This window comes from Desmodus rotundus, chromosome 10 (genome assembly GCF_022682495.2).
Source record: "Desmodus rotundus isolate HL8 chromosome 10, HLdesRot8A.1, whole genome shotgun sequence".
NCBI classification, from domain to species: Eukaryota; Metazoa; Chordata; class Mammalia; order Chiroptera; family Phyllostomidae; genus Desmodus; species Desmodus rotundus.
Genome location: NC_071396.1, coordinates 6,757,002 through 6,784,496, shown reverse-complemented (window position 1 = coordinate 6,784,496; position 27,495 = coordinate 6,757,002). Strand labels below are relative to the sequence as shown.

Here is a 27,495-nt window from a genome sequence, read left to right as displayed (position 1 = left end):
ATGAATAAGTCCAATCATGGTTGATCACATTAGACTGTTGGCAGTGTGTGGTGTCTGAGTGTGCTGGTTCCCTCTGTTTTGTGACCCTGTCATTTCTGAGCAAACCTGTGTCTTCAAGTAATGAGAGCCGAGTATGATGAGGACTAGAGAATTTTAGTAATAAAATATTCAAGTAGTAATACCAATCTTGAACAAAAGGCCGTGTTTTGTATGATTAGCATGGTGTAATGTGCTACATAATGTTTTGATCGCACTGGTTTTCTTTTTTCAAACATGTATTGCAAACTCTTGCTTAGAACACCGGGCCCCTCCCGTCTCTCAGAGGAGATGGATTTCCCATTCTCTCACAAGTACTTGCAGGATTTTTCCTAGAAAATTTCATAGAAGCCTCGCTTCCCCCATAGTCTACTCCCTGCTGGAGGGATTAAGTGGTTGCCTGTTGGGATGTGACAGGCGCTAGAAGTGCCCCGGGTCTCAAAATACCTTCTCTACCAAACACAGAGTCCTGAAATTCCCCCCATGAAGACTAATTTCTTTGTATTGCAACTTTACATGCTCATCCCTCCTGGGAAGAAGAAAAATGAAGGCCGTAGGGAATCTGTATTTGCGGCATGTCTGCTATGGGCCAGGTACAGTGTGCGGCCTTTTAGGAATGCTCCTTATCTCACTCTTACTCCACAGGAGAGGAGGAAAATGATACTCCAAGGTGTTAATGAATTGTGCAAGGTCGCACTGTGAGGAAGTGGTAGAGCCGTGATTCAAACGCCAGCCCGTGAGTGACTGGATTTCATCAGCTGGCCCCAGGATGCTGGGTGCTCCATTCAGCTCGTGAGATAGAGACGGGGGGCCCCTCCGAAAGGTGGGGCTAGAGAAGACAGTTGGCTAAAAAATCTTTTCTCTAGACCGGACGGCTGGCCACACAGTGGGGCAGATGGAAACCGAGTAAACAGATATTCATGGACATCTTGCTATCCTTCAAATGTGACAACTTGAAACAGTATTCAAAGAGATATAGATAATATTATTGCTTTGTGTAAAAATAAAATGCATTTGTTTCTAGAACAGAGTCCAGAAAACTTAGACGAAGTCTAACAGATCACAGAGTGTATTTGGAATGTGATGGTAAATACTCAGAACAGCTGACGGTCTTTGCACCGGGGACAGGGTTTCTCATTCAGTTGTGATGAGCAAGCGGAGGCCCAATAGGCTGGAGACCTCACATCTGGGAATCGAGGGGTGTAAACTTGACCGTATGTCATATACTTCAAGTTACAGTGCCACCATTATGCCAATTATGAGAGGTGTCCCTTGTGTTTTAGAACTTGTGCTACTATGAAGATTTAGCCAGTATGAATGGAGTAAATCCTAGAATTTTATTTAAACCTCTATCTTGTTCCTTTTGACTTCAAATCTGCTAACTTTATCAAAAAAACTTTGAACTAGTTAACTATTCAAACTTCACAAAAGTGTGCCTATAGCGGTAGACTTGTAATTAGTGGGATTTTTAGAGGAATAATTACAATGCAGGTCGTGATTTACAATTGACCATTATCAGAACCCAATCTTCTAGAAAGCGGTTGGTCCGGTTGCCATAGAAGTTCCAGTTTAAAAAGACAGGGTTCGGGGGAGGGGGCGGTATCAGGGTTGGAATTGTCTTTTTAATGTCCTTAAAACAATGGTCCATATTTCCATTTAATTAAAACAGTAAAGTCGTGCCTCAAATATATGGAATGCACCAACACCTCTAATTGATTTTGTTCATTTCCTTTTCACTTTTTTTTTTTTTTAAATCACAATTAACTATCAAAGACTGTCCATTTCAGTGAAGAAGTTCGGCAGCAATGGAAAAGAAGACGGATGCCCGCGGACTCCCATGCGTTAGCTGAGATGGCTCAGTGGCTGTTGTTCATTCACAGAGAGCCACGGGAACAATACCAGCTCCTTCCAGGGGCTGTTCCTGTCTAATAGACTCTTCTCCTTCTTTTTTTGTTGATAATGCTGACATGCACACAGGGCCTGTGGTACAGTTGCCAGTGTGCTCCCTGTCATGCAGGAACCCTGTAAAGGATTGAATCTGCCTTAATTTCCTTATCTGTGAAATGGGAAACAGCCGTGCCTGTCTCTCAGCGCAGCTACGAGAATCTGCTGATGTAAACTGGGTGAAGTGTTTCATGAACCGTGAAGCAGAACACAAGTATTTTTCAAATGACCACCTTTGAAAGGTGTGACCAAGATGGCAGTCCTTCCTGGAAGTGCACTACCTCCACTGTCACTAAAATCAATTGAAAATACAAGTTCAGGATCTGGAAGAAGAACATGGAAGTCAGTTTTGGAATGGGCACGTGGATAATACTGCTTCCAGGTAGTGCTAACCTTTTGGAGTCTGGGGAAAAGGACAGCCAAAAAAAAAAAAAAAAAAGGAGGAAGGAAAGACAGGAAAGAGAGTGGAGTGCGCTGAAGGAACTAAAAATAAAAAGTCACCTCAGGGGATTCCTGAGCACTCTAAGACCCATGCAGGGCAGGGCAAGTGTCGGTATAGTTGTTCGTATGGAACGCAATGCAGTAATTGATGGGTAATTGTACAAGAATAAACTGTGTTTTGCCTACTCACCACTGTAAACCTACTTTGGCCCCACTCTCAATATTTTCACTGACACAAAATATGGGTTTATGATTATATTTACACTATTTCCTTGAGTTTCATGGCTGCCAATTTTGAAGACTTCAGGCCAGTTATTTTGTAGAATCTCCTTGGATTTTGGTTATTGTGATGCTTTTCCATGATTAGATTCAGGTTGTGTGTCTGGCACAAATGTCTCTGGAATGACCCTGTGATCTGATTCTATGACATCAGGTGGCACGTCGGTCCCCTTTGCCCCATTACTGATGGTAGTAGCTTGGTCGCTTGATTATGGGTATCTGCCAGGCTTCTCCACCATAACGTTGTTCCTTTCCCCTTTGAGAGTGATAAGAACTTTGTGGGGAGACAATTTGAGAATTATGTACATCATCTATTCCCCATTCAACCTTCAGTTTATTCATTTATCAATGTCAGTGTGACTTGTGGATTCTTATTTTATTCGGTGAGTTATACTCCATCGATATCCATTATTTTGATGCTCAAATCGTCCCAGATTTATCCAGTGGGAGCTCCTTCAAGCTGGCTTCCTAGGAGTTCTTGACCTGACCCTCTCCTTCTCCGTTCACTTTCTTGCTTTTTTGGCACAAAAAGACAATCCAGGTTCATTTGCTTCTTTCCACGCTGCAGTCTCTAGAGTTGGCTCTTTCCCCAAAGGAGCTTTAGTTCTTTGTGGTGTAGAATGAAATTAAGAAGCTGAGATCTAGATGTCATTGCAAATTATTATTATTTTTTTGTCATTCTGGAGTGTTTTCCAATACCAACAACCAGTTCTCTGATTCTTCAGATATCAACTGAGTGTTCAAAAATTCAGTTCAGTTCTGACATGATCTACCTGGACTTAGCATCACATCCCACAAGTTCAGGGCTCAGTCCCATAAGGCTGTCCCCACTGCCAATGACAAGTCCAAGTCCACCCATGTTTTTGACCCACTGGCTATAAATTGAAGTTTCTTGTTACTCCCTCCTTAGGTTTGATAATTTGCTAAAATGCCTCACGGAACTCAGGGAAGCACTTCACTTATTACTTTGTTTATTAAGGATCCACCTGAAGAATAGCCAGATGGAAGGTATGCACAGGGCAGAGTATGGGCAGGTTGGAGAGCTTCTATGCCCTCTCGGGGCATGCCAATCTCCCAGCATCTTAGTGTATTCACCGGCTCAAAAGTACTCCAAACCCTCTCCCATCATTTGGAGTATTTTATAGGGGTCTTCCCATATGAAAAGGTTGTAGAAGAAACAGTAACCCAAGAGACAGGAGAAATAACAGTTGTATGCCTTGTGAGCTCGCTAAACTCAAATTGGACTGAAATCTGATCTCATATGCTAGCATCCCTCATGGTCAGTAGACATCATTCAAATCAATCCATGAGATTGAAGATAAAGGTGGAATCACAGGTATAATCCACTTATTTATTGATATTGGTTCCAGTTAATTGACAATGGGACATTAGCCAGGGCGAATGCATGTTAACGCCCCATGTCTTCAAAGACATGGAGGGACTCACACAGCCATCTGTGATACATTTCATGCCTATACTGTTGCTGCTAAAATCGGATTTTATTCTAGTCAGAGCTCACGTGGTCTCAAAGGACGTTTAATGTAAAATGAGGATTAATGGCTCAATGTCACCTTTCTAAATAGAGTCACACTTAGGAAATGGACACACCTCAGGACTAACGCACTGTTCGTGTGAACTCTGATAATCATGTGTTATGGGCATAGCAGGCCTGCATTGTGTCCTGGCTTTACAAAGGTTTATTACTCAGGTGTGGGGGGGGGGAGGCGCGCTATATATGCTTCTTGCTCCATAGTGGTTTCCTTTCAGAGTCCTTTTCTTTTGTCCCTTTCTGGATAGTTGTATTTAAAAATATGAATTCTCGTTTGCAACTCTAAACATAAATGCTTCTGTAAGAGCAGAAAAGGAGACAAACCTCTCGTGACAATTATTGTTCTTATTTTCTTTTTATTTATTCATTTTTGGGTTCATTTAGTCTGGCTAAAATTACATACATATTCATGTTCCTTAATAAGAACAAAGCTTTACTCTTGGTTATTTTCCATAATTTTTTTTCTCATAAGCAATTTGATAGGCATGTGCTTTAACTATTGGAATGGAAGTTCACAGAGACTCCGAGGAACATGGTTTCCAATCTATAAGTCGCTAATTCCTTCCCCAACATCCAAACGCTCCTCTATCAAAATACAGTAAAATTGCCACTGCTTTCTTTTTTAAATTTCTTCTAATTCCCAAGAGTGGCTAATCTGGTGTATCTTAGGGACTCTGGAGATGTACCAGTTATATTACAAGAATTGGCTTGCAGTTCCAACAGATTTCACTTGGCAGAAAGACGTTCCTTCAAAAAGCAAAAACATTTAGTAAGCACAATGGATGAATCTGAAGACAGCCTTTGCTTCCATTGACTATAAACAGCAGTGGAGACCTGTGCTTGGCAAGAAATTCTTTTTTTTTTTTAATTTTTTATTGTTATTTAACTGGAACATAATAAATAGAAGAAAAAAGGAAACAAAATATAACCAGAGACATTGAAGTTAAGAACAATCTAACAATGGGCAGGGGGGAGTGGGGAGGGGACATTGAGGAGGGGGGATTACAGGAACTACTTTAAAGGACACATGGGGCAAGAAATTCTTTAAGAGGGGTGGCGTGGAGCAATGCATGTCAGCATTCCTAACTGGTAGGTGCGATGTATGGGCAGAGATTATTATTTTGTATTTATTCTTGTTGGATTTCTAATGAAAACCCTTTTATGCATTATCATGATTATCCTTAAAACCCTGCTTAATAGCATTTTAAAATTAGAATTTCAAGAGGTAGCCTATAGTACAAGTTGAGCAGGTAGGTAATTTAATGTATGTGTATGCCCATGTATCATGAGGGCCTAAGTCAAATAAAAGGATAATTTCTAAATAGCTGCCAACTTGTAATGTGATCCATTTAACCAGCCAATTGTCAGACCTGGCTTCTGTTGGGGAGCGTCTCACAGTTGGCCTCTATGCAAAAAGGAAAGAATGTAGACCAAAGGCTATAAACTGGTAGCCGAGGGGCCACCGATTAGTCAAAATAAAATCGTGTAAACACTTAAACATGGGGAGATTTTATATAAATACCCAGATTTCTGGCTTCATTTAGAAATGGGACTTCTGAAAACATTGGACTCACACTCAGGTGCTGACCCTGTTTCCCGCACGACAGGATCCCACCACACTGGCCCCGGCAGTGGGGCATCGCTGCTTGCGGGGCAAATGCTCTCTCATTCACCACATGATATGCCCCTCATGTTCTAAAGCACATGGTCCCTTTCGTTCATTCACTTTCTGTTGATGGTCTCTGTAGTTATTTGAATTTGCAATCCTGATATCAATATCAATATAAATGCGCATAACATGTGTTTTCCTTGGATGGGAAAACTTTGCAAATAAATAATTCTCATGAAGTTATTTAGCCAGCCAAATTATTATCGGGAAAATAAGGAAACTGAAGTATATCTTATTGGTTTCAAATTATATATGTGTATCTATCTGTCTATCTATGTATCTATTTTATGTGAATATATATACATATGTATACACATATATAAACACATATATACTATACTTTCTGAAAAGAGAGTAACTATAGATATTGAAATGAAAACTTACCCATTGTGGTATATTTACAGAAATCTGATCATATTTAGTCAAAGCCTTTTTATTTTTAAATGATTTTTTATTGATTTGAGAGAGAGAGTAGGAGAGAGAGAGAAAAATCAATTTGTTGCTCCATTATTTATGCATTCATTGGTTGATTCTTGTATGTGCCCTGACCAGGGATCAAACCCACAACCTTGGTGTATTGGGATGATGCTCTAACCAACTGAGTTACCTGGCCGGTCATTGCCTTTTTATTTTTAGACTCCAGATGAAATTTGGTTAAATTACAGAGTAACCATTAGCCACTCATTGGTTGTCTTCAAAACATCCATTCTTAGGGCCTGTTTTCCTCTCCTTGGCATATTCGAGGTCCGTGTGTTGTAAAAGACCCACAGATCAGAAGCTCTGTATGATTTTTCGTACTTCAGTCTCCACGGTGATGTGCGACAGGCATTGATCTTTTCCTAACGCGGTAATAAGCTGGAAGCGTTTTTCAAATATGGGCACTCTGTGTGCTTGATTATCATCAAGAACAAAAGGAAATGCATTTGGCCAAGGTCACCGGGAGGGGAACGCGTAGACCTGGGCCAGAAAGCCTTCTGCTCGTCTGGTTCATTAGTGCTGTCCATTTGGCTCTGGTCTTCCCTGAGTGAGAATATGAAGTGTGTGGATGCTTCCAACTGCCAAGCAGTTGTACTTGGAGTCCATGGGTCAATTCCATCATTTTAAGTGCACCACTTCATTCATAGAAACTTCGAGCTGGAAGAGAGCTCGGCACGTGATCCAACTCATTTATCGGCTTCCAGGCAGGCGAGCAATAAAAATGCCTTGGAGAGAGGAGGGTGTTCTTCATTTGTCAAATTTCCCAAGATTAGGTACCTGTGGTCTTTCTTGCTCAATATTCAGTATCTGAATACAGTTCTCATTAGTCAGTTTTTCTTAGGTTTTCTCTGAGAGTTTTCCAGAAAATCAAATGCAATTTCCTCTTATGTTGTCCAGGATGAACATTGAAAAAAAAATTCTGCTGTCATACTTTTCAGGAAGTCTTTTTTTTTTTTTTAGTGCTTCATGCTATGTTTTGTCTTCAAGTTTTCTATACCTTCCTGAAGCTGGAATATACTAGTACATTATGGAGAACATGATAAACAAGAATTATCGACAATAAGTTTGTACACTTCTGTACATGCCCATGGAGACATTTCAGATTTAGAAGTAGCAAAAGAAAAACCATCTACTGAGAAACAGCTGATTGGTGCATGGCTAGAATGCATATTGTCAATTTATTTCTTTATTCACCTGGTATTTTTGAGTGCCTACCATATAGCAGGGGTGTGCCGTAATGAGTAATATACAATTAAAACATATACCAAATCATTCGGCTATATTTTAATTCTCTGAAGCTGTCTCAGGAACAGTATCTTCTCCCACTGCATCTTCAACCTGCAATTTCTTGTGGAATTAAGATGAATATATAATAAATAATAAAATATCTTGAAGGTGGATTTTAACCCAGTCTGTGTTTCAGAAATGTAGAGAGAGACTCTTTTGAGAGGAAAGAGTAAAAGAAGGTGAGTATGGGAAATTGCAGGGAGATTTTCACTGGAAAATCTACCTCTTCCTCCTACATGAGGTTGTCACACTTGGAGTCTTTAATTCCAGTATCCAGCCTTGAGCTGCCTCAAGACGAGGAAAGTACATTCATCTTTCCTCAGCACAACCTAGGATGCGCTGATCCCTCCTAGCATTGTGGGCCATGTTGAGGATGCGCCAGTACCCGCCACCCCCTCGCATCTACCCATCACATAATAGGAACACACAGCAACACCTATCAGGAAATTCATGACCTGGTTCAAGTACAGCCTTTCCACAGCCAAGACCCAGTGTGTTTGGCATCTGGGAATCTCACTGGAGTCTTCTGTGTCCCTTTGCACAGTCTTCACAGACTCTCATGGAAGAAGAAAAAACACAGGCTGTGGGCTCCACCCTGCCACAACCCTTCAATGCACACTTTTCTCGTTGGCCCTGAGAGTATGCATTGCCCCAGTTATGATGTTCCTTGACAGGGGATGTTGGTGTGTTTAGACTGCTTGTGTACAACTCTCCCCCAGGTCTTTAACATTCAGCACGGGTCTGGGGTAGCTCTCCGCTAAAACCTAGAAGCACAGAGCAGTGAGGTGAAAGTGTGGTTGAACATGTAGCTCAAGAACCAGATGAACTAAACATCTTTCCACGCGCTTATGGCCTGCAAGTCAAACTGAATTTCTAGTCATCTTGCTGAAACCAGATCGAGGGGAAATGCTGAAAATATGCAAGAGGTCAAAGCATGATAAATGGAAATTAGTAGTGTAGGAAACATTACTTAGTTAGCGTGTCTGTTGCTGACGGTCTTTCCACACGTGTCTTTCTTTCACCCCAGTGAAAACGCCATGCACTTGTGTTTTTTATCACTTCCCCTCTTCTCCTAGCCCAGTTTTTCTCGTGAAGTCTTAAATCCCTCAGCACTCTCATTTGTCATCTTTAGGGGAGAAAAACTGTATTTTAATTAGCTTGAAAGTGTGCGCACAGTGGCTCTTTGCTCTTGTGGACACCTCCGGACTCGGGGCAGCTGAGAATGTACTGTGATATTTCTGTGCATGTTTTCTCCAAGACAATTCTCTCATACTTTCTTTTGTTCTTTTCTTTCCTCCATTCACTTTCCTCGCAGATGTTTCACAGCACAGGTGGCAGAGGAGGGAGGTTTGTGGTCCTACATAGAGTTGGCAGAGAAGGGGCTGGAAACCACTGTATTTTCTTCAATTCACAACACACTCTGTATCAACTCATTATAGAGTCTCCGACTCTTTCGTTATCTTCATGTATTTCTTCTTGTTATAATCTTTCAGGCTTCTGTAACAGACTATCATAGACCAGGTGACATTCAAGCAGCCGAAATTTATTTCTCATGGGTTCTAGAGGCTGAGGAATCCAAGATCAAGGCGCTGGCAGATTCAGTGCTGGGTGAAGTCTTCCTGATGTCATGGTCCGTCTTCTTCTCCCTGTGTCCTCATATAGCAAGAAAGGCAGGAGAGCTCTCTGGGTTCTCTTATAAAGGGTGCTAATCCCATCAGGGCCCAATCACCTCCCAAAGGCCCCACCTGCAAATACCATCACCTTGGGATGGGGTTTCAACATCAGAGGTTTTGGGGGACATATACCTGTGGACCATGGTCATTCTTGTTGACCCCATGAAAGACTTGCAGCGGAACCCCTGGCCTCTGCTCTATTCCTCTCCTTTGAAGAAGACACAATTAAACCAGTGTGTCGAGCTTCATATTTTATTCATTTTTACATCTAAATCTGCATAAAGAGTAGCTGTGCTTCTTTTTTACACGGAGTGCCCCCATGCCCTGCCCTGTTATTACTGTATTCAGCTTAGCGCTGCCGGGGCCACAGAAATGGGAAGGAAGTGCCACAGAGTCCAGAGGAAAGTTCTTACTGGTTAAGATGCAGGCATGCGTACATTTATGTTACATGAACATTGAACCTCTTGAACTGATTTTCTTCCTCCATCATTTATATGTTAGGTATAATTTTCTTTTCACATGACCTGGGCATGGTCTTGGTACCAGATTTACTTTATGGCAAACCTTAACTTTGCCAAATCATAATCACCAGGAAAAAAAAATGTGGTTAAACATCGTGCATCACTCTGGCTCTCCAAATTGCTGCTTGAGTCCGATAATACATTTCTATTATTTTTTGTTGAGTAGCTGACAAATTGGCCCGAACCTAATGTTCTTCCCCCGTAAAACCACCATAAGCTTCTCCTCTGAGCCACATAAGCTCTTCTGCGTCACCCAGGTGACCTGGAGTCTCCCATGCTGAGCCAAATGACCTCCCGACTCACCGCCCTCTTTCTCTGTCACCTAGGTCCTTTTTCATTTTTTAAGTGGAGAGACTACATCTCTTTACAACCCATGTTTGCCTTTTTGGTCATTAGACGCCACTGGATTCCTCTCCACTGAACAAAACCACGTGACTGTGACTCTCAACTTGCAAACCAGCTGGGTTGATTTCATATTTAATTCATTTTTACAGGGCATTGAATTTTGCATAAATAATATCTGTGCTTCTGTTTACACAGAGCGTCCCCACGGGGAGCTGTGCACTGTTATTACTGCATTATTGTGTTAAACTTACTGCTGCCGGTGCCACATGTAATTGTGAATTAGCAGAATCACTTCTCCCGACGTTGAGATGCCTCCGCATTTCACGTCTTCACCCGCTAACTCATAACTTTATTCCCCTGAGAAGGCAATTTTGAAAAGGATAAAGGGAAGAGTCACCAGTATTGAAGGGTAACAAGAGAAAATAGAGTTTAGATGGGCATAAGTCACAGCAATCTCTCTTCCAATCGTTTATGAAATTTTTAACAGGCAAAAAGAAGGAAAGGAAAGAGTTTTCTCTTTTCTTTTTTTAAGGCAGTCTCCATGTTTAGCAAATGCAGGCCAAGCGTGTACTCACCCTCTCTCTCTCGTTCTTTCTGACATCAAGCAAAGTAAGAAATAGTGCCTTTTGAATAGGAGATTTCCTTTAATTACATTGGGGAAGTGATAATGGTAGGTATTGCATGTTTAATGTAAGGCTCTGGATGCCTCTTTTTCTTTTTCTTTTTTCCCCCCCTTCACAGCCACCTCATCTTGAGCAGAAATAAAAGGTTCAAGGCTTGTCAGCATCAGTTTATAGATAGCTGTTTAAAAATAATGAGATATTGGGTATTGTAAGGCTCAGGGCCGTCTTGCCAGACTCATTTATTTCCATTCACCTTTTGTCAGAATTGAAGACAGAAGACATTCAATTAAAACTCGTCACCTGTTGCAATGACCTAATTTGTACTTGTATGTGTCGTAGATGAGGGCTCCATGCTTCAGCTGAAGAACTTCACCCCTGACGGAACAACATGTCCCCTGCAAAATGTGTGGTCTAAGGTTATTTCAAATTCCTCTTGCTTTGGTTTCAGCCCTAATCCAGATTATAAATTTCATATATATATATATATATATGAACCAGCCAAGAACAGCGAATCACACTTTGTGAAAAAGGAGGAGGAACTTCTTTGGGGTTATGTCCTGTGCACAGAAATCTGTTACAAATGTATTTTGGATGCAACTGGAATCTGAAACGGAGGGAAGCCTTCGCAATTTGCTATGCAAGCTGCGCTTGTTTAACAGCCCAGATAGCTATCAGGAGACCAAAACGAAAGACTTCCCCTTGCTAATTGTTAATTCATCTGTGGAGCAAGGAAGCTTTAATGTGAGTCATGCCTTTTATCTCTTTTAGTGACTGAGGACTCAGTTTTAAAAAAAAAGTTCGCCTAATGGATATGCATTTTCTCTCCCTGTGTGATTTTTTTCCCCTATTAGTTCAGCAGATCTTTTTCATTTCTTTTTTAAAGATTTTATTTATTTATTTTTAGAAAGAGGGCAAGGCAGGGAGAAAGAGAGGGAGACAAACGTTGATGTGTGAGAGAAACATCAATCATTCGCCTCTCACACGCCCCCAACAGGGACCTGGCCTGTGACCCAGGCATGTGCCCTGACAGGGAATCAAACCAGCGACATTTTGGTTTGCAGGACAATGCTCAACCCACTGAGCCACACCAGTCAGGGCAGTTCAGTGGATCTTAATGATGTTTCCACCTATTGTCAAACTATCTCCAGAGATCCTGAGTTGTCATGATATTCCAGCAGGAGTGAATGTAGCTGGTGGCCAGGGGTGTCTATGGAAAAACGCGGGTCTGGCTTCTGAAGTCTAAACTTCAACCCAAACGTCGCCCTGACTCTGGTGCCCGGGCAAGACGGGCCTTGGGTGAATTGCAGTAACATTAACGAGAATCCAGGAGCAAGGAAATAAATATCTCTGGGTCTCTGCGTCAGTGCGAAAGGAGACTGAGTCTTTCCATCACTTTCGGCTTGCCCACAGGCTTACAGCCAGAAACTGTTGTAAGGGAAGTCACCATATGGGGGGACACGTGCAAAATGTCTAGTCCTTCAGCTGAAGAAAAGTGTTCCTTTATTTCCCCCTACAAGTTTATCATTCTGTTGACCTCTATACATGCACCCCAGGTATCATGATGTGAGTATTGCTCCCCGTGAAAATTGGGTTTTGTCTGCCTCTGCTTCTCTTTGGAGTATATACCAACCGTTCTTTCCCCCAAATAGACTTTAATGGCAAAGAAAGAGTAGAACACGGTGCTTAGAACATGGGATCTACAGCCATTCTCCCCAGCTCCCCCTCCTCGCGCTGCCTCCTGCTTTTTCTGGTTTTCTCATCCATAAAAAGGGATAATAACAGCCCCCACCTCACTAGGGTGTAAGGGTGTACGCTGTAAGGGTTGAACGTGTTTCCACACACACAACAGCCCAATGCCTGGAACATCATAAGCTCTTCAACGCCAGTGACCGCTAGCAACTGGCTCATGTTTTGGTTCATCCCGAGGCACTTCATGTAGAGACTGAGTTATTCAATTAACAATGAAGGCTTTGGTTGGCAGGGAGCTGCAGGTGTGTAGGTGCGAGGAGGCAAAGGTTGCTAAACAGGAACAAAGGGGCTAACTCACAACGCCACGTTTAATGGCATCACCGTTTCGAGAGGGGGCAGTTATACGGAAGCTACCTGGGGGTGGGCTCTTTTATTGTCCTGTGTGTTCCTCAAGAATTTCATGTGGTTAGAGTCTCCCTGGAGTGTATGTGTGAATATACAAATAATGGCCATTGGCCTCCTTCCTAAGAAGCCTGTGGACAGGCACAACTGCCCTAGGTGAAACCGTGTGCTGGTCAGGACATTGTCCCAAAGGAGAACACCTTCAGAGGCAGCCACTAGACTTCCACTGTGGTGTCTGATACTGCCCAACTGCCTTTGCTTCTTTTCCTGTAGCTCTTCAAGGGCATTTCTTCTTCCTCTGGTCATGGTGGTACCCTCACAGAAATCTCGGGAGAGTTCAAGGGCACTGCCAGGTATTTCAAGGATTTCCTCTCCTAGGAAAGGGGGCTACAGTATCAGGAAGACACAACAGTGGAGAAGAAGGTTCCCACCTTCCTCACCTTGTTGTCTGAGAAGTTTTGCTTTTTCCCAGTCTGCTCCTGGTGCTCAATTACAAGCCACTTTTGAAAACAATTATTTAATGCTATTGCTCTTAATTTATTAACTTCATTCTCCTTTAAAAATTATCTTTATTTGCATCGTTCTTAAGTATTTTAGGGGTCTTTGTAATTCATGTGTTTAGAAAACCTTTGTGAACAGCATTGTAAAAGGCATGTCTTTAATTGGGGAAAGTAGGCTGGGGTGTCTTGTGTAATTCTCTGAAGGGAAAATTTTTATTATCCTATGAAATGCCTTTGACTTTGTGCTATTAAAAATGTGAAAAATACTTTTGCCTTTGGACTATATAATATAAAAATTTGCACTTGGGCATAAAATATAGACTTAAAATGAGCTGACCTAAGAAGGCCTCGTGCTGAACTGCCTTGGTTCTTTTGGAGTTTATTTGCCTCCCAGCATATTTCCCCCCCCTCCCTGTCCTATTCTTGCTTTCTCAATTTTGTAAATTCTGACAATGTGTGAGATTTGCAGTCCCCTTGTGGCAACATAGGCACACACAGCGTTTGAAAGAAGCAGCAATATGAAACGTACTACTTGGTAGGTAATGCCAACTAGTAACATCTTTTAGTAAAAGAATAAAATAGAAAAGATAATGGCAGTCTCCACATGAATAGAACATCTCGTGGCCTAATTAACTTCAAATCCTGGGAAACGTCGAACATTGTGGGTATCTTATTTTCTGCAAGAAGTCTTTTTTCCAAACTTTTTCAAAACTGGCCTACAAGTGAAGTCCAAACAGAAATCATTGGTATTTAAGGTTGTAGAGATGTAAAGAAGCAGCTTCAGTGGGAATATTTGGATTAGACTAGTGTTTGTTTATGGAAGAGCTGGATTTCTGAGGTCCCGATGGCAAATATTGTTATTTTTTGTTTGTTTCTGCTAAAATAGAGACTTTTACATCATGTATCAGGTTATTTTGAACTTCACCCCTGATAATTATCCATTCTCTGCTCAAATTTGCGTTGTGTGCTCATAGGTAGACTCACGGAAAGGATCCTTTTTGATGGAATTTGGGTTAGTTTCTGGGTCTATTCTAAAAGAATCACCTATGTAAATGATATTATTAGTGACAGGGATGAGCAGTAAATAGAATGGGATACCAAATATTTCTATAAATCACTTAGACATCAAGTAGTATCATTATTTGGATTGCATTTTCTGAGCTATCTTACCAACCCATCATACCTCAAAATCTGTTTTCCTACAGAACCGAGACAGGGTAGATTTTCAAACTCCATGGGGATAGGTTTTCAATAAATGATCAAAATATATTTAAGTAATATAGCAATATTTCAATAAAATTATGATATAAGTGAAAACTTTGTTATTTTTCTTGGCATTTTAAGGTTTATAAAATATTTTAATAACATATGTGTATAATATCCAGATATATTAATATAATATTAGATCATTACAGAAAAACATTGAGGTGGATGTTGTCTTTCTAGCCACTTTATATTTGGAAAAGCAAATAAATTAAGGAATTCATCAAAGTTTACCTAGCCAGTTAACAAAAGACTCATTAAAAAACTCAATCATTCTGACATGCAAATGATGTTTTATTTTTTTAAAAAACATATTCTTCATATACTACTCAGGAATAATTTGTTATGTTATTGTTATTGCATATAGCTTTTTTGTACACGCAGTATTATTTTCAGTGAATATTTAGTGCACCTACTTTCTTTGGATTTGTTTGATATTTATTTGTGTAAACCTACTAAATTGTTCTTGAACTTGTCTCCTGATTTTACTTAAACTCTGCTTTGGTTTTTCAGTGTGATATGACATTTCAGGCTTTATTCAGGGGCCAGTGTATGTTTGTATGTTCCACTAAAAGCACACAACTATTGAAGTCGTATTTATTATTAAGATAATATGAGAAATTGCATTTTTCCTCCTTTTGGGGATCAATAATAACCCTTACCGTTTGAGTATATATGTAGTCACCTTCAGGATTCACACCGAGATAATATCAGCCTTTCCCAATCTGTTGCCTATATTTCCTATGCGCCAGATAACCAACTCACATGTCACATGATATTAATAGTATGCCAAAAACTGGACCCTTGGCTAAATTGGCTCGCCAACATGGCATGGGCTACATCTCCCTCAGAGAGGTTTACAGAGACCATTTGCATATTAAAGAGTCAGGGAGACCCTTCAGTAAAATAGTAGTACTGATAATGCTATTAAACCGAATCTATTTTGCACAGTGTGAAAAATGCCAAAATATGTGCAATGCATTACTTAGCTGACTTTATTAACAGATAATGTTGTACTGTTTCAGAAATTAATGTACAACCTAACACCACAGAAAGAAGCTCTCACCTCATTCTTACTTCTGAGTAATCTTGTCTGCTTGGTGAAGGTTGTATGGTCTCATTCTAAACTTCACAGTTACACACGGGAAAACAAGTTGTTAACAAGCTCTTCCACACCACTCACCCAGATAAATGAAATATTATTTTTAATTCCTTTCTTTTTTTTTCCCACTCTTCCCTTGATCTTTGAAATCCACTGCCAGCACAAACTCCTTGAATCTTGACACAACCCATCACTCTTTGGGAGAAAGTGGTACTTAAGCCCACCCACTTTTGCCTTCTTCCTGACTTCGGCCTTCAGCTCTGAGCTATTCACACACCCCTCCTTTGCTGTCTTAGCCCAGAAACTTTCAGAAGCTCCTCTTTCTATCCTGTGTTCAGTCCAAACCTACTCCCAGTTTTCTCTCATTTGAAAGAAAATACAGATGTGTGCCAACATGTAAGTTCTCCTTCTGAGACATGTTAATATAGGGTCATGGTAATATGGAACAACCCTTGCATCTCACCTCTGCAGCGTGAAGGTGCTTTTAAGGCAGCTCAACTCAGAGGTCTGTATGGAATCCTCTGGTAGACTCGAGGGTTGGAGAGCTGGTCAGCCAGTCTACCTGACCCAACGCCATGGGCTTTCAGAGTAAACTCGTAAAGAGAATACCCATTGCCATTGTGTTTCCTTTGAGGAACTACATTGTCTTTCACTTGAGAAATGGTCTCTTTGCATTCATTCACATGAAACCATGCTTTTTCTTTGATGTGTAAATGTGACTTTGATGGCCTGGCCAAAGATGTCTACCAGGTTTATTATCCGATGCCAGATTTGGTTTCCAGCCACTGTCCCTCTTGGGCTCGCCACCACTTTTTTTATTTTACATCCCTCTAATACCACTGGACCATTCTGCCTCTCCTGTCTGTCTCCCCAGCACCCATGGGTGATGCTCTCTCTGTATTGAATTGGTTTGAAATATATCTACCTCAATAGTAAGCCGGTGACTGTCTCTGCCCACAGGAGTACGTCTTGACAGAGTGCGTGGAGGTCGGCAGAAGTACAAGCGCAGAATAGACGCGGAGAACAGCCCGTACCTGAACCCTCAGCTGGTTCAGCCAGCCAAAAAGCCATGTAAGTACAGCCCAGGTGTCTGGCTTCCCCGCACACAGACATCCTCCCAGTTGGCTGTGTGTCCATCAGTTCTGCCATGCCCATCCCTACCAACTCCAAGGGTGCTTGTCTTTGTTGGGAGGGGCGGTCCAGCTCCATTCACCAAGACTGCCTTGGAGGGCCAGCCACAACTCAGCCAATTATCTTGCCTGAGGTTTTCTCCCCTGGCCCCACACCTTTTTTTTCACCTAGTCATTGTGTGGAAGGCGAAGCATATTAAGGCATAGCTTACATCGTGAGGATTTCACATTTACGGGTTATCTTGATTTTCAGAGGTACATAAAATGGATCATACTGCGATCATTAGTTCATTGGAGCTGTTCGTTTCAGATTTCACAAGAAAGTGATTTTTGTAGTTTTCACTAACTAAATGAGTTTGACTGCTCAACCTCCCAATGAAAATACATTAGGAGCCTCATTAATTTGGAGCTAGAGAAGGTGAACACTCTAGCTAGCAATAGACTAAAACAAGAATGTGCCCTACTAATAACAAGCATAGGTTGATGGTTCCATCTCAGATGCCCTGATGGGCGTTATGAATTGTTTTTAAAGAGCCCACGGTTTCAGAATGCCGGCTTACAATGTGAGAGGGTGATGATGGCATATTGCTAAAATGCAAGCCCCGTTCTCTTTGCCATTAACTAAAAAGAGCTGGAATATAGATTGAGGCAATAACTGTATCCCATTTTCTGTTAAATCAGTTCACAGCTGTAGTGCAACAGACCTCGCATTTTAGGGTGTTTATGCAGAGAGTTCGTATTAGGCATGGAGAAGTACGCTAGTGGAAACAGCTCTCACTCTGAGCTGTCTTTGTCTCAGAAGGCACAACGAGCACTCACCAGAGGAAACCACATCGCTAGCAGTTCTAGAAAAGACTCAGGATTTTGCTTTTTTTTTTTTCCAAATCTGCTTTCAAGGGAAGAGAAAAAGTGTCCGCTTCTAATTCGGATTCTCCAGGAGGGGTCGCTGCTGTGCACCATTCAGTGAGCATATGGGGATCCCTTAAATAAATAAAACAGACCCTGAACTGTAAACCAAAGGACATTTTAGCTATGTCAAAGGAAAAACAACCAGTTTTACATAAAATTAAAGCTTAAGTGAACATATGGCATAGTTTCCTTTTGCCTTTCCAAAAAACATTATGTTGATTATACCTTCAATTGTCCAATCTGGCATCATCTCCTCAGCCTGCAAAAGCGCTTTGGCATTCCGCAAATACAATCTAGGGCTGCATTAAGCAGATTTTGCACATTATGATAAAAAACTTTCCGATAATACAATAAAATGCAATAAACACTAATGCTTAGTTTCATTACAGGTTTAGTTTTCCTGGATTCGGTAATACACAGAGTGCCCATTTTTCATTCAGTTTATGCGAACATTGACTAAACCATTGATAATTTCCCCTACTGGGAGAAAAATGTGCCCCAGCCCATGATAGAGGAACATCGATGGTTTTCTGTGTGAACCTGAGAAATTGGGAAGTGGCTTGTCAAGTACCTTTAAGAAGATTACAGTGATTTCAGTGAGCTTCATTCGTCTGAGATAAAGAGGGCTCCTAATAAATCATTACTCATTATCTCAAGGCCTCTGTGTTAATTTTCCTGAGTCCTTCCAATTAGTGTGTTTTTGTAACAAACATTTATAAAACTTAATTTTCAGACCCTGTCAGATAAGTGCCAAGAGACAGTGCACGGGCTTTGCACGGAAAGTGGCTGTGGGAGACTTCTGGATCCTGACTGATTGTGAACGGCGAAAGCCTGGGCATGAAAATTGGGTTCTATTGATTCTAATTAGGGAAACATTAAATAAGATTTACCTGGAAACAGTGCCGCTGGCTATTCCGTTATCTGAACGATGGGAATTTCCAAGCTTTAACCAAATTTCTCTGACCCATTGACTGGGTAAAACATCCTCCTGTACTAAATAAGAAGTGGAATCAGGATTTCCATGTCTGTGCCCTTTCTCATTGCATTTTCTTCTAATCCTGAGAATCTAGTGGTTGCTGACAGGTTTTGTTGCTTCGACAGAGCCACGGACACTGAAACTTTCCCAAGAGTAACTGAAAATACAGGGTGTTGTTTCTATAGTGAGTACAAGAAATGGCATTCTTTGCAGATCCGGCAAATTTAAAAAAGAGAATCGCTGATTAACTTTACTTTTTTACTAGAAAAATATGGCATTTGGGAATAGTTTCTCCCAAATTTGCAGTTGAATGATAATTGAATATTATTGCCAATGAATGGTTATTTGCTGATTATTTGCAATAAATATAAGCCATAAGAATAACATTTTAAATTATGTCAGAAAAAATGCTAATTACAGTTTGCATAACTCTCTTTGTTATTGTATTAAATGAGATTGAAAGAATGCTGTTTTCAATTCTAAGGTGTAGGAAGTCTTTCAGTCTGGGGTAAAATAGTACAAACTTAGAGAAAAAATGATCTAGTAAACACTGAGGAAACTTACTTTGGCTCACAAAAATCCCACTTTAATGCCCCAGTTTTCTAGAGTAATAGTACATAGAACATTGAAATGCTTGGGTTCCTTCTTACCCATTTCTATCTCTTCCCTTAGAAGAAAGTGTAAAATCTAAAGCTACACAGAGAAATTGAAAATAGGGCCACAAGAACAATCATTCGGTTAGCAAGTCTTTACAACCTCTGCCATAAACACTCACATGCCCCTGAGCAATAAAACACATTTGATGTGGTGCTTTTCATTTGTCTCTAGTGCTTATTTTATGAAGGTTTTAAAAAACATCTATCACAAATTTCAGATGGATAAATCTGAACCAGAGCATGAGCTAAAGGCAACAGATGAAAATAGAGGATGAAAGAATTGGGCAACTCCCAAGAGAAAATGCTGTAACATTTAAGTTGGAGTATTTTTCTGGACACCGACACTAGTTCTGTTTGGAAGATTGGCTGGGTACGCAGGGAGAGGACAAAAGAACAGAGAATCCCACGGACAGAGTTATATAGTCTGTAATTCACCCAGGCAGAAGGGTTCTGACCTTTGCTCTTCTTTAAATAATTAAGACAATTAGTGACTTTCATGCCCATTATGACTATGGGCAGTAGTTCTGTGCCTTCCACATGATATTCTAGATTTCAGCGGTTTACTGTGAGTGTTTTCTAAAGCTGTCGTATACTATTTAATCTGCTTCCCCAAATCCCACTTAAGAATCAAAGCGCGAACCCAGAGAGCATCTAACTTCTCTTATCTGTTTGCTATAAAAAATTTTCATTCTAGAACAAATGCTTCATTCCCCGCAAGGGCAGGTAGAGCACAGAAGAAGAAGAAAGGAATGAATTCTGCTGTGACTGCCGCAGCATACGCCTTGCTATCCATTTGCCTGAACACTGTTTAATATGCCCATATTGACCCACGAGGAGAATACGTTGGGTTTGTTGTAGGCGATTTGGATGATTTTTCAAAACGCAGCATGCTTGGAGGTTTGTAAAAGAAGGATGATGCTACAGTGATCTTGTAGTGCTCTGGTCTGATCCCGCAGATAACAAGATTGTTTCACATTTGTTGGTGGCTGAACCGGAGAAGATCTATGCCATGCCTGACCCCACTGTCCCCGACAGCGACATCAAAGCCCTCACAACACTGTGTGACCTGGCCGACCGAGAGCTGGTGGTTATCATCGGATGGGCGAAGCATATTCCAGGTACCTTTTCTGAAAAAAAAGAAAGAAAGAAAGAAAAAGAAAAGGTTGCAGTTAATTCCCTCGGTTGTTGTATATGTACATTTAGGAAAGTTTTAAATTTTCTCAGTAGGATTTTTGTTGACCTTGACATTTGTTTTTTATTGAATATCCTAGTTAATTAGAGCTTTGCTGATCTTCCTAGAACCATGAACCTTTTTATATCTGTAACAACTTGACCTCTTGTTAATTATTTTTTTCCATATATGAAGGTATATGCTAATATAAGCTAAAACAAATATAATTTTAAAAAAAATTTTTCTTTATGCCTTTCAAAATTCTGAGCTTTCTCCTAAGGAAATGCTTTTACCTTTTCCTTTCATGTTCAGAAATGTTTTTGCCAACAGTAGTCTAATATACTTTTTTTTTCTTTTAAGAATTATACATTTTGTTGTTCCCGGTGGCTATTTATGGCATACTATTTATTCATATACTATTCATATTCACGAGCTTTACTTTGGTTTGCAATTGTATATTTACCATGAATTTATACAGAAATTAGGAAAAGAAATGTGAAATTGACATCAGAAATGTTTTCATATGGTAACTTAAAAGTAGAATTTCAAATAGCCTATTACCTTTCTTTGCTGACCCATCCTGTAATATCAAACCTATGCCTAATCACACGTTTCTGAGAATTTTAGTAGTCTAGAATTATCATTTTTTGTTTATTTGAACACTGGTCTTCAAATAGCTTATAAGCAAGTTTTTGAATGACAAGCAATGTTTTTCTGGTCCAGTTAACTTATTCCTGTCTCCTTAAACTAGTTTGTCTTTACACTTTGAATGCTACAGTAATTTCTTTAATCAAATTGATGGAAGTCCCTTTCCCAGACCACACTGAAACCAATTTATTGGTCATGATACGCCAGCTATGCTGCTAACAGTCGTAACGAACTGTCAGGCGATATCGCAGTGAAGCTAATTTGAAGTCATTAGGTGTGCGGCGTTCGGGCGACAATTTGTTACAGTGGTTAGGAACACAGCTGACATTTCTGAATGGCTTTGTTCGGTGCCGTTCTAGAGGAGGCCAAGCCAATTGTAAACTAATTTAAACATCACTCTGTATTATACCAGCTACTTTGTCTTACACTGTTTGCTAATAAAGCACCCCAAATTAAGTCAAAACTAGTTACATAGGTGAGCTGGGGTGTGTGTTTCAGACTACACCTACACAAGGGTCACCGTGCATACAACACGTGTGAGAATTGGATCCGACGGATAGTTGACGTTGCATTGCGAATGTGTTGCACCTATATGACTCTTAGAAAAAGCAAAAAGAAGAGGATATGCCACAAGGTGTTAAGATGTTTGGGGATGGTAGCAGGGGTAATGCCCAGAATTTGCATGCGTGATAAATATAAATTTATCAGGAAGGAGAGTGTTAGGGAGGGGTTTAGAGCCGAAAGAAACAAAACTGACATTTGTTTTTATGCCATAGTTATTTGTATTTATATATTTTATCATTTTATACACACTTGCACGTATATAGTCACATATTTGAAGCATCATTATTCTTCATTCCTCTAACCCGGGGTTTCCCAGCCTTGACACGGTTTATGTCTGGAAGCACATTACCCTCTGTTTTGGGGGGCTGTCCTGTCCGTGGTAAGATGTTTAGCAGCATCCTTTGCTTCTACCCACTCGTACCCTTGTGACACACCAAGGTGTCTTCAGACATTGCCAAATGTCCTGTGGAGGGCAAAGTCATGCCCGTCTCCAACCGAGACTTGTCGTTTTAACCCAGGAATCCGTTACTGTTACCCTTAACTCAAAGCCAGGGAGGTTCGGCACAGAGGGGGTGCAAAACGCATGCACGAGTTCACAAATGTGTCCAGTGCCTTCAAAGCGCGTATTCAGCACTGCTTCCTGGAGTTGAATTGGGATATCTTTGTGTCATGGTTGGTTGCGCTTGAAAGAACTATTTCAAAATATTAATGATGATATTGGTATTAATAACAACAGCGTGGGAGGTTTGTCACTAGGACTCCAAACCTCCATTACATCAGAGAACCCTCCCCAAGTTCTCCCTGGTTTAAGGCATTTGTTGGCCAGTATTTTGATGTTGTACAGACATCCCATCATAAGGACCAATAAAGCTCAACACCTCCTCCCTGCGTTCTCTGCAAAGAAAAAGTCAGTAGTGAATTTGTGGGTCCAGTTGTGCATCGAAGTAGAAATGTCAGCTTACAAAAGAACTTGCTACCGTAAAGGGGCTCCAGTGACTTTTGTGAAGGCAGTAACTTTAAATAACTATGAGTAACAGCAGTGCCAGTGGTGGAAACAATTACTGTGCGATTATGTGTTCAGTCTTAAACTGAGGCTTAGAATTGGTGAGGACTGACGCTATTCTCTCTCTGTAGAGAGTGCCAGAGCAGGTCACTGTGGACTGGTGGCCCACAGCTCTGGTTTCTGTGACACCCTAAGGGTGTTTTAAATGATTGCAAGGAGTACCTTGGCTTTTCAGAAAGGGATTAGCGAAGCAAGGATTAACGGAAATTCTTTTTACCAGTTTAACAATAAGCGTGCCATGCCGTGTTTGGAGTTAGAAGGATGCTGCTGGTGTACCCTGGGCTCAGGGACTCGGGCACAGTGGCAGTATGCAGTGTGGGAGCGGGGTGCAAAGGCAAAGAGAAAGATGAAAGTCACATTTCTGCCTTGATAAGTGTCCAATCGAGTTCTTGATAACAGGACCCAGACCTGATAACTTGGGTCAGAGCTGGAATTTAAGTCAAATCAGAACTGAGATTTCATGTCTTCGTCATCACTTTCAAAACTCTTTGTTTCCTAACACTCGTAAACCTTTTCTTTCAATATACTAAACTTCAAGCCTTTGCTCTCTTTATTTATCCTGTTCTCAGTTTGTGTAATACTACACACACACACTTTTTAAAAATCAACTTTAACATCTACGATAAGATCAGCAATCTTTCTGCACCTTTGGGAATGTACTGTTTTGTATATTTTTGCCTTTGCTCGATAAAAAAGTGAAGAATTCAACAGAAAAATATTGAAAAATCCATATGGAGGGGGCTTTTGTTATCAGTAAATAGAATTAGTTGGCTTACTTGAATACATCATATAAATGGAGAAGTGGGTTGTTACGAAACATGACCATACTTTATCTATAGGAAAAAAATAAAAAGATCACAAAAGCTTCAGCAAATGCTTGACTTTCGCGGGAGGAGCATAAGGGCACGAGAACAGATGATGGTGCCCTAATAGCCCTTCTTAAGAATGACAGGGCCTCGCCATTAGCATCCTTTTATATCCTTAGAAATTGCTCACGCCTCGCTTTTCTGGTTCCTATCTGCCTGGCTCTTTTTTATTTCTCTTTCAATTTCGTCCGCGCTCGGATAAGCGCATGCTAACACAATATGATTGAGCTGTAAAATGGAATGCTGTCGCCTCTAATCTCTTTTATGTAGATACGGAGGCTCGGCACACTCCACTTCCTTCTCTCGCCATTGTTGGCCTTTTTCAGAATGGGCTGCCAAGTCACGGAGTCGCCGTCGGATATCAGAGCTAGGTTTCACAGGGTGTGATAAGACGATTATCAGCCCGGCAGTCAGATCCGTTATTGTTCTCAGTAGTTGATTAAAATATTATTATGGACTGTGGAACTTTGTTAGCAAAATGCGGAATGTGCTTAGTCAGACGGTGCTTAAAAAAAGCATAACCCATATTAGCTGACCTATATAAGTGGCTTAAATATATTTATGGATCTCACCAGAGAGTTTACTTTAAAAGAATAGGAAGGCATTTGAACCATTAAGGGAGTGAATGCATTTTTAGACACTTTTGTACTTTATCAAATACGGCAAATTTTCAGGGAGGCCTGCTTATTTTTAACATGACAAATGAAATAATTACCTACTAAAGAAGGAGTGCTCTTGCTCAGGTTTGGGGCCTCTTAGTCACATTTGTAAACTTGTGTCTATTGTAATGACAGCCAATAGAAAAAAAATCCTTACACATTTGCCTCATACAAAGTGAAAACAGGAACAGTAAGCACTAAAAGAAAACCACACTAGGGAAATAGTGTGATAAAACAGTCTTTACATTTAGTTAATCATGTTAGAAACAGAAATCTAAAGTACAGAAGCCAGTATTTTCCATTTATGCTGAAACATATTGTGTAGAAGTGTTAGTTGAAGAATATATCAAATTAGTCATTGATTTGACATTTTTTAATTTTCTCAACGATAACATTCAGACTTCCAGAAACGACAGGACTCTCTAAAGAACATGGATGAACTAGTTCTACATTAGGATATAAATTTGTGGGAGAATACTTTTGAACATTTATTGCTAATAACACTGCTTAAAGATATATTTATTGTCCCAAAACAGTTTATATAGAGATCAATTTTTATATATAATCCCCCAACCAAAGTTGTGGAAGGTATGGTTTTTAAATTCCCATTGCTTATTGTAAACTGGTAGCACCATTAAAGGATTATGATGTGTGCAAAAGCACCAACAATGTGGTGGAAATAATGACTGTAAGATTAAAATTCCATTTGTAAGTGAAAACGTGTTTCCGTGTGTGTGAGTATGTGATTCTGGTTTGAAGTGTAGGAAACGGGGCATCGTTGACTCAGAGAGATATATAAATAGCAGCTACTACTGTTTTGGATTTTTGGATGGTATCATTGCACTTGATACATTTTTTATTGATTAGGTTTTTAAATATTTTTTTTATTGATTGATTCTAGAGAGCGGGAGGGAGGGAAAGAGAATAAGAGGGAGAGAAAGAAACACTGACTTGTTGTTCAACTTATTGATGCATCCATTGGTTGTTTTCTTGTATGTGCCCTGAGTGGGGATCGAACCTCAAGCCCTGGTATATCAGGATGATGTTCTAACCAACTGAGCTACCAGACCAGGGCTTTATTGATTAGTTGATATAGAAAAATGGTCCTGGCTGGTGTGGCTCAGTGGATTGAGTGCCAGCCTATGAACCGAAAGGTTGCCAGTTCAAATCCCACTCAGGGCACGTGCCTGGGTTGCAGGCCAGGTCCCTGGTTGGGTCATGTGAAAGGCAACCAACTGATGTTTCTCTCACACACTGATGTTTCTCTCCCGCTCTTTCTCCCTTCCTTCCCTTCTCTCTGGAAATAAATAAATAAATAAGAATATTTTTTTAAATTCACGGCACAAGACTGTTAATTGCCTCTGAGCTCCCACATTCCACCCCATCTTCTAACTAGATTTAACATGTTTTGCCATGTATAATGGACACTTACGTTTTGTGCACATTATACACGGGGTTATCATACCCATGACATGTAATCAGTATACCCATATATAATACGCATCCTTATTTTTCCCTCAGAAATTTGGGCAAAAAGTACGTATTATGCACTGCAAAATACGTACTCATAATTTTAATTTCTACTCTGCTATGGAGGAATTAAAGCAATCGCAGCTTCTTTTCTCAGGATTAATTTTTCTCTTGTGCATATAAGTGGGTGATTTCAGAACTATGAAATAGTTGAGGTTTTTAGGTAAGTGGGCGAAATATAATTTAAGACCACAGCCCCAGTACTTAATAATACTACTTAAGTTATGAGTGTATACTCAATTACCAAATATTTGGAGGTTACATTTAGTGTGCCTGCTAGTTACATATCTGTGTGCCTGTAGGTGTGGCACATAAGGTAAAGTGATTCCGAAAGTACAATCAGGAAACCTCAGTTGCACTAGTTGAATAGTTTTTTTGTAAATTACTTCATTGCTGTAGCCATTAGTTATATGACAAAAGCCAAATGAGGAAAAAGACACATGTAGGTTATATACATGAGCTGTACATAGAGTTAATTTGCAGGTTAGAAAGCATGACCTAAACATAACATGCTCAGTGTTCATTTTCATTTCTAAGATGCTGCGCACCAATTGTCATTTTGGTGCGATTAAAACCAAGTGATCCACAGAGTTAGTATCCATAAAAGCCACTTGAAAAAATGTTCAGAGTAAATATGGACTGTGATAGAAAGGGGGTGAGCCTATTAACCAGGGGGAGCAATGTGTGGATATTGTCATCATTCTGCCCCAAATAATGTCATCCATCCTCATTGGCCCAACTTAAAAGAACTGAATGTTTCTTGGTTTCTGAAGCTACAACTGTGTTAGAGAGTTAGAACTAGTAAGTTGGAAAACATGTTGTGGGGGAAAAAATCTGAAATATCTCCTAAGGACTCCTTTACCCACAGCCACCGGGGCCAGAGATGAAAAAGCATTAACCACCAAGCAAGTTGCCAGGTTTCTTAGACAGACACCTGGCTTCTAGAGACGCCCAGATGTTGTCAAAGACACTCTCAGAGATTGACCTTGACCACTCAATGCCTTTGTTTGTGTGACCTAAGTCACCATTCTGTCATCATGCTGAATTACCTGTGCTCTTGTGACCTCTATTCCAGCGCTGCTTCTGCTCAATTACAACGTGTCCCCAAAATATATTTGCCATCTGTACATAGCCACGCCATTGTACACCTGTGAGTAAAGAGGAATCAGAGCTTCATGGCAGCCATGGATACAATTTAAGTATTGGAGTGTCTGCTGTGTTTGGCACTATAGGAAATATAATAGATGCACATGATGTGATCTTTTCCCTGAATCATGCACCCGTGTCTACATAAATATTGAATGTATATGCATGCATATGCTTTTGTTTAAAGCACTTTACAAACCTATGTTCACTGTCCACAATAATCCCATAGGTATCCTGTAGGTCCGTTTCAATCTTATTACCCCTGCTTGGTAGAGGAGGCAACCTGAGAGTCAGGAAGTGGACTCACATTGTTAGTACTGTTACTCGAGCCCACAGAATGTTTAACTTCCATGACGTTTTATGAGTAGCCTCATGAT

General features: G+C 40.4%; 1 protein-coding gene across 25 annotated transcripts in view; it reads left to right on the top strand.

Moving 5' to 3' along the window:
- Positions 1 to 27,495, top strand: part of ESRRG (estrogen related receptor gamma) — a 506,557-nt gene that overhangs the window by 433,482 nt on the left and 45,580 nt on the right. For all 25 annotated transcript variants that reach the window (XM_053912604.2, XM_053912602.2, XM_053912606.2 and 22 more), the window contains 2 exons: positions 16,761 to 16,871; positions 20,428 to 20,589. In XM_053912604.2, coding sequence (XP_053768579.1) covers positions 16,761 to 16,871; positions 20,428 to 20,589 — 273 coding nt within the window. The remainder of the gene's footprint in view (positions 1 to 16,760; positions 16,872 to 20,427; positions 20,590 to 27,495) is intronic.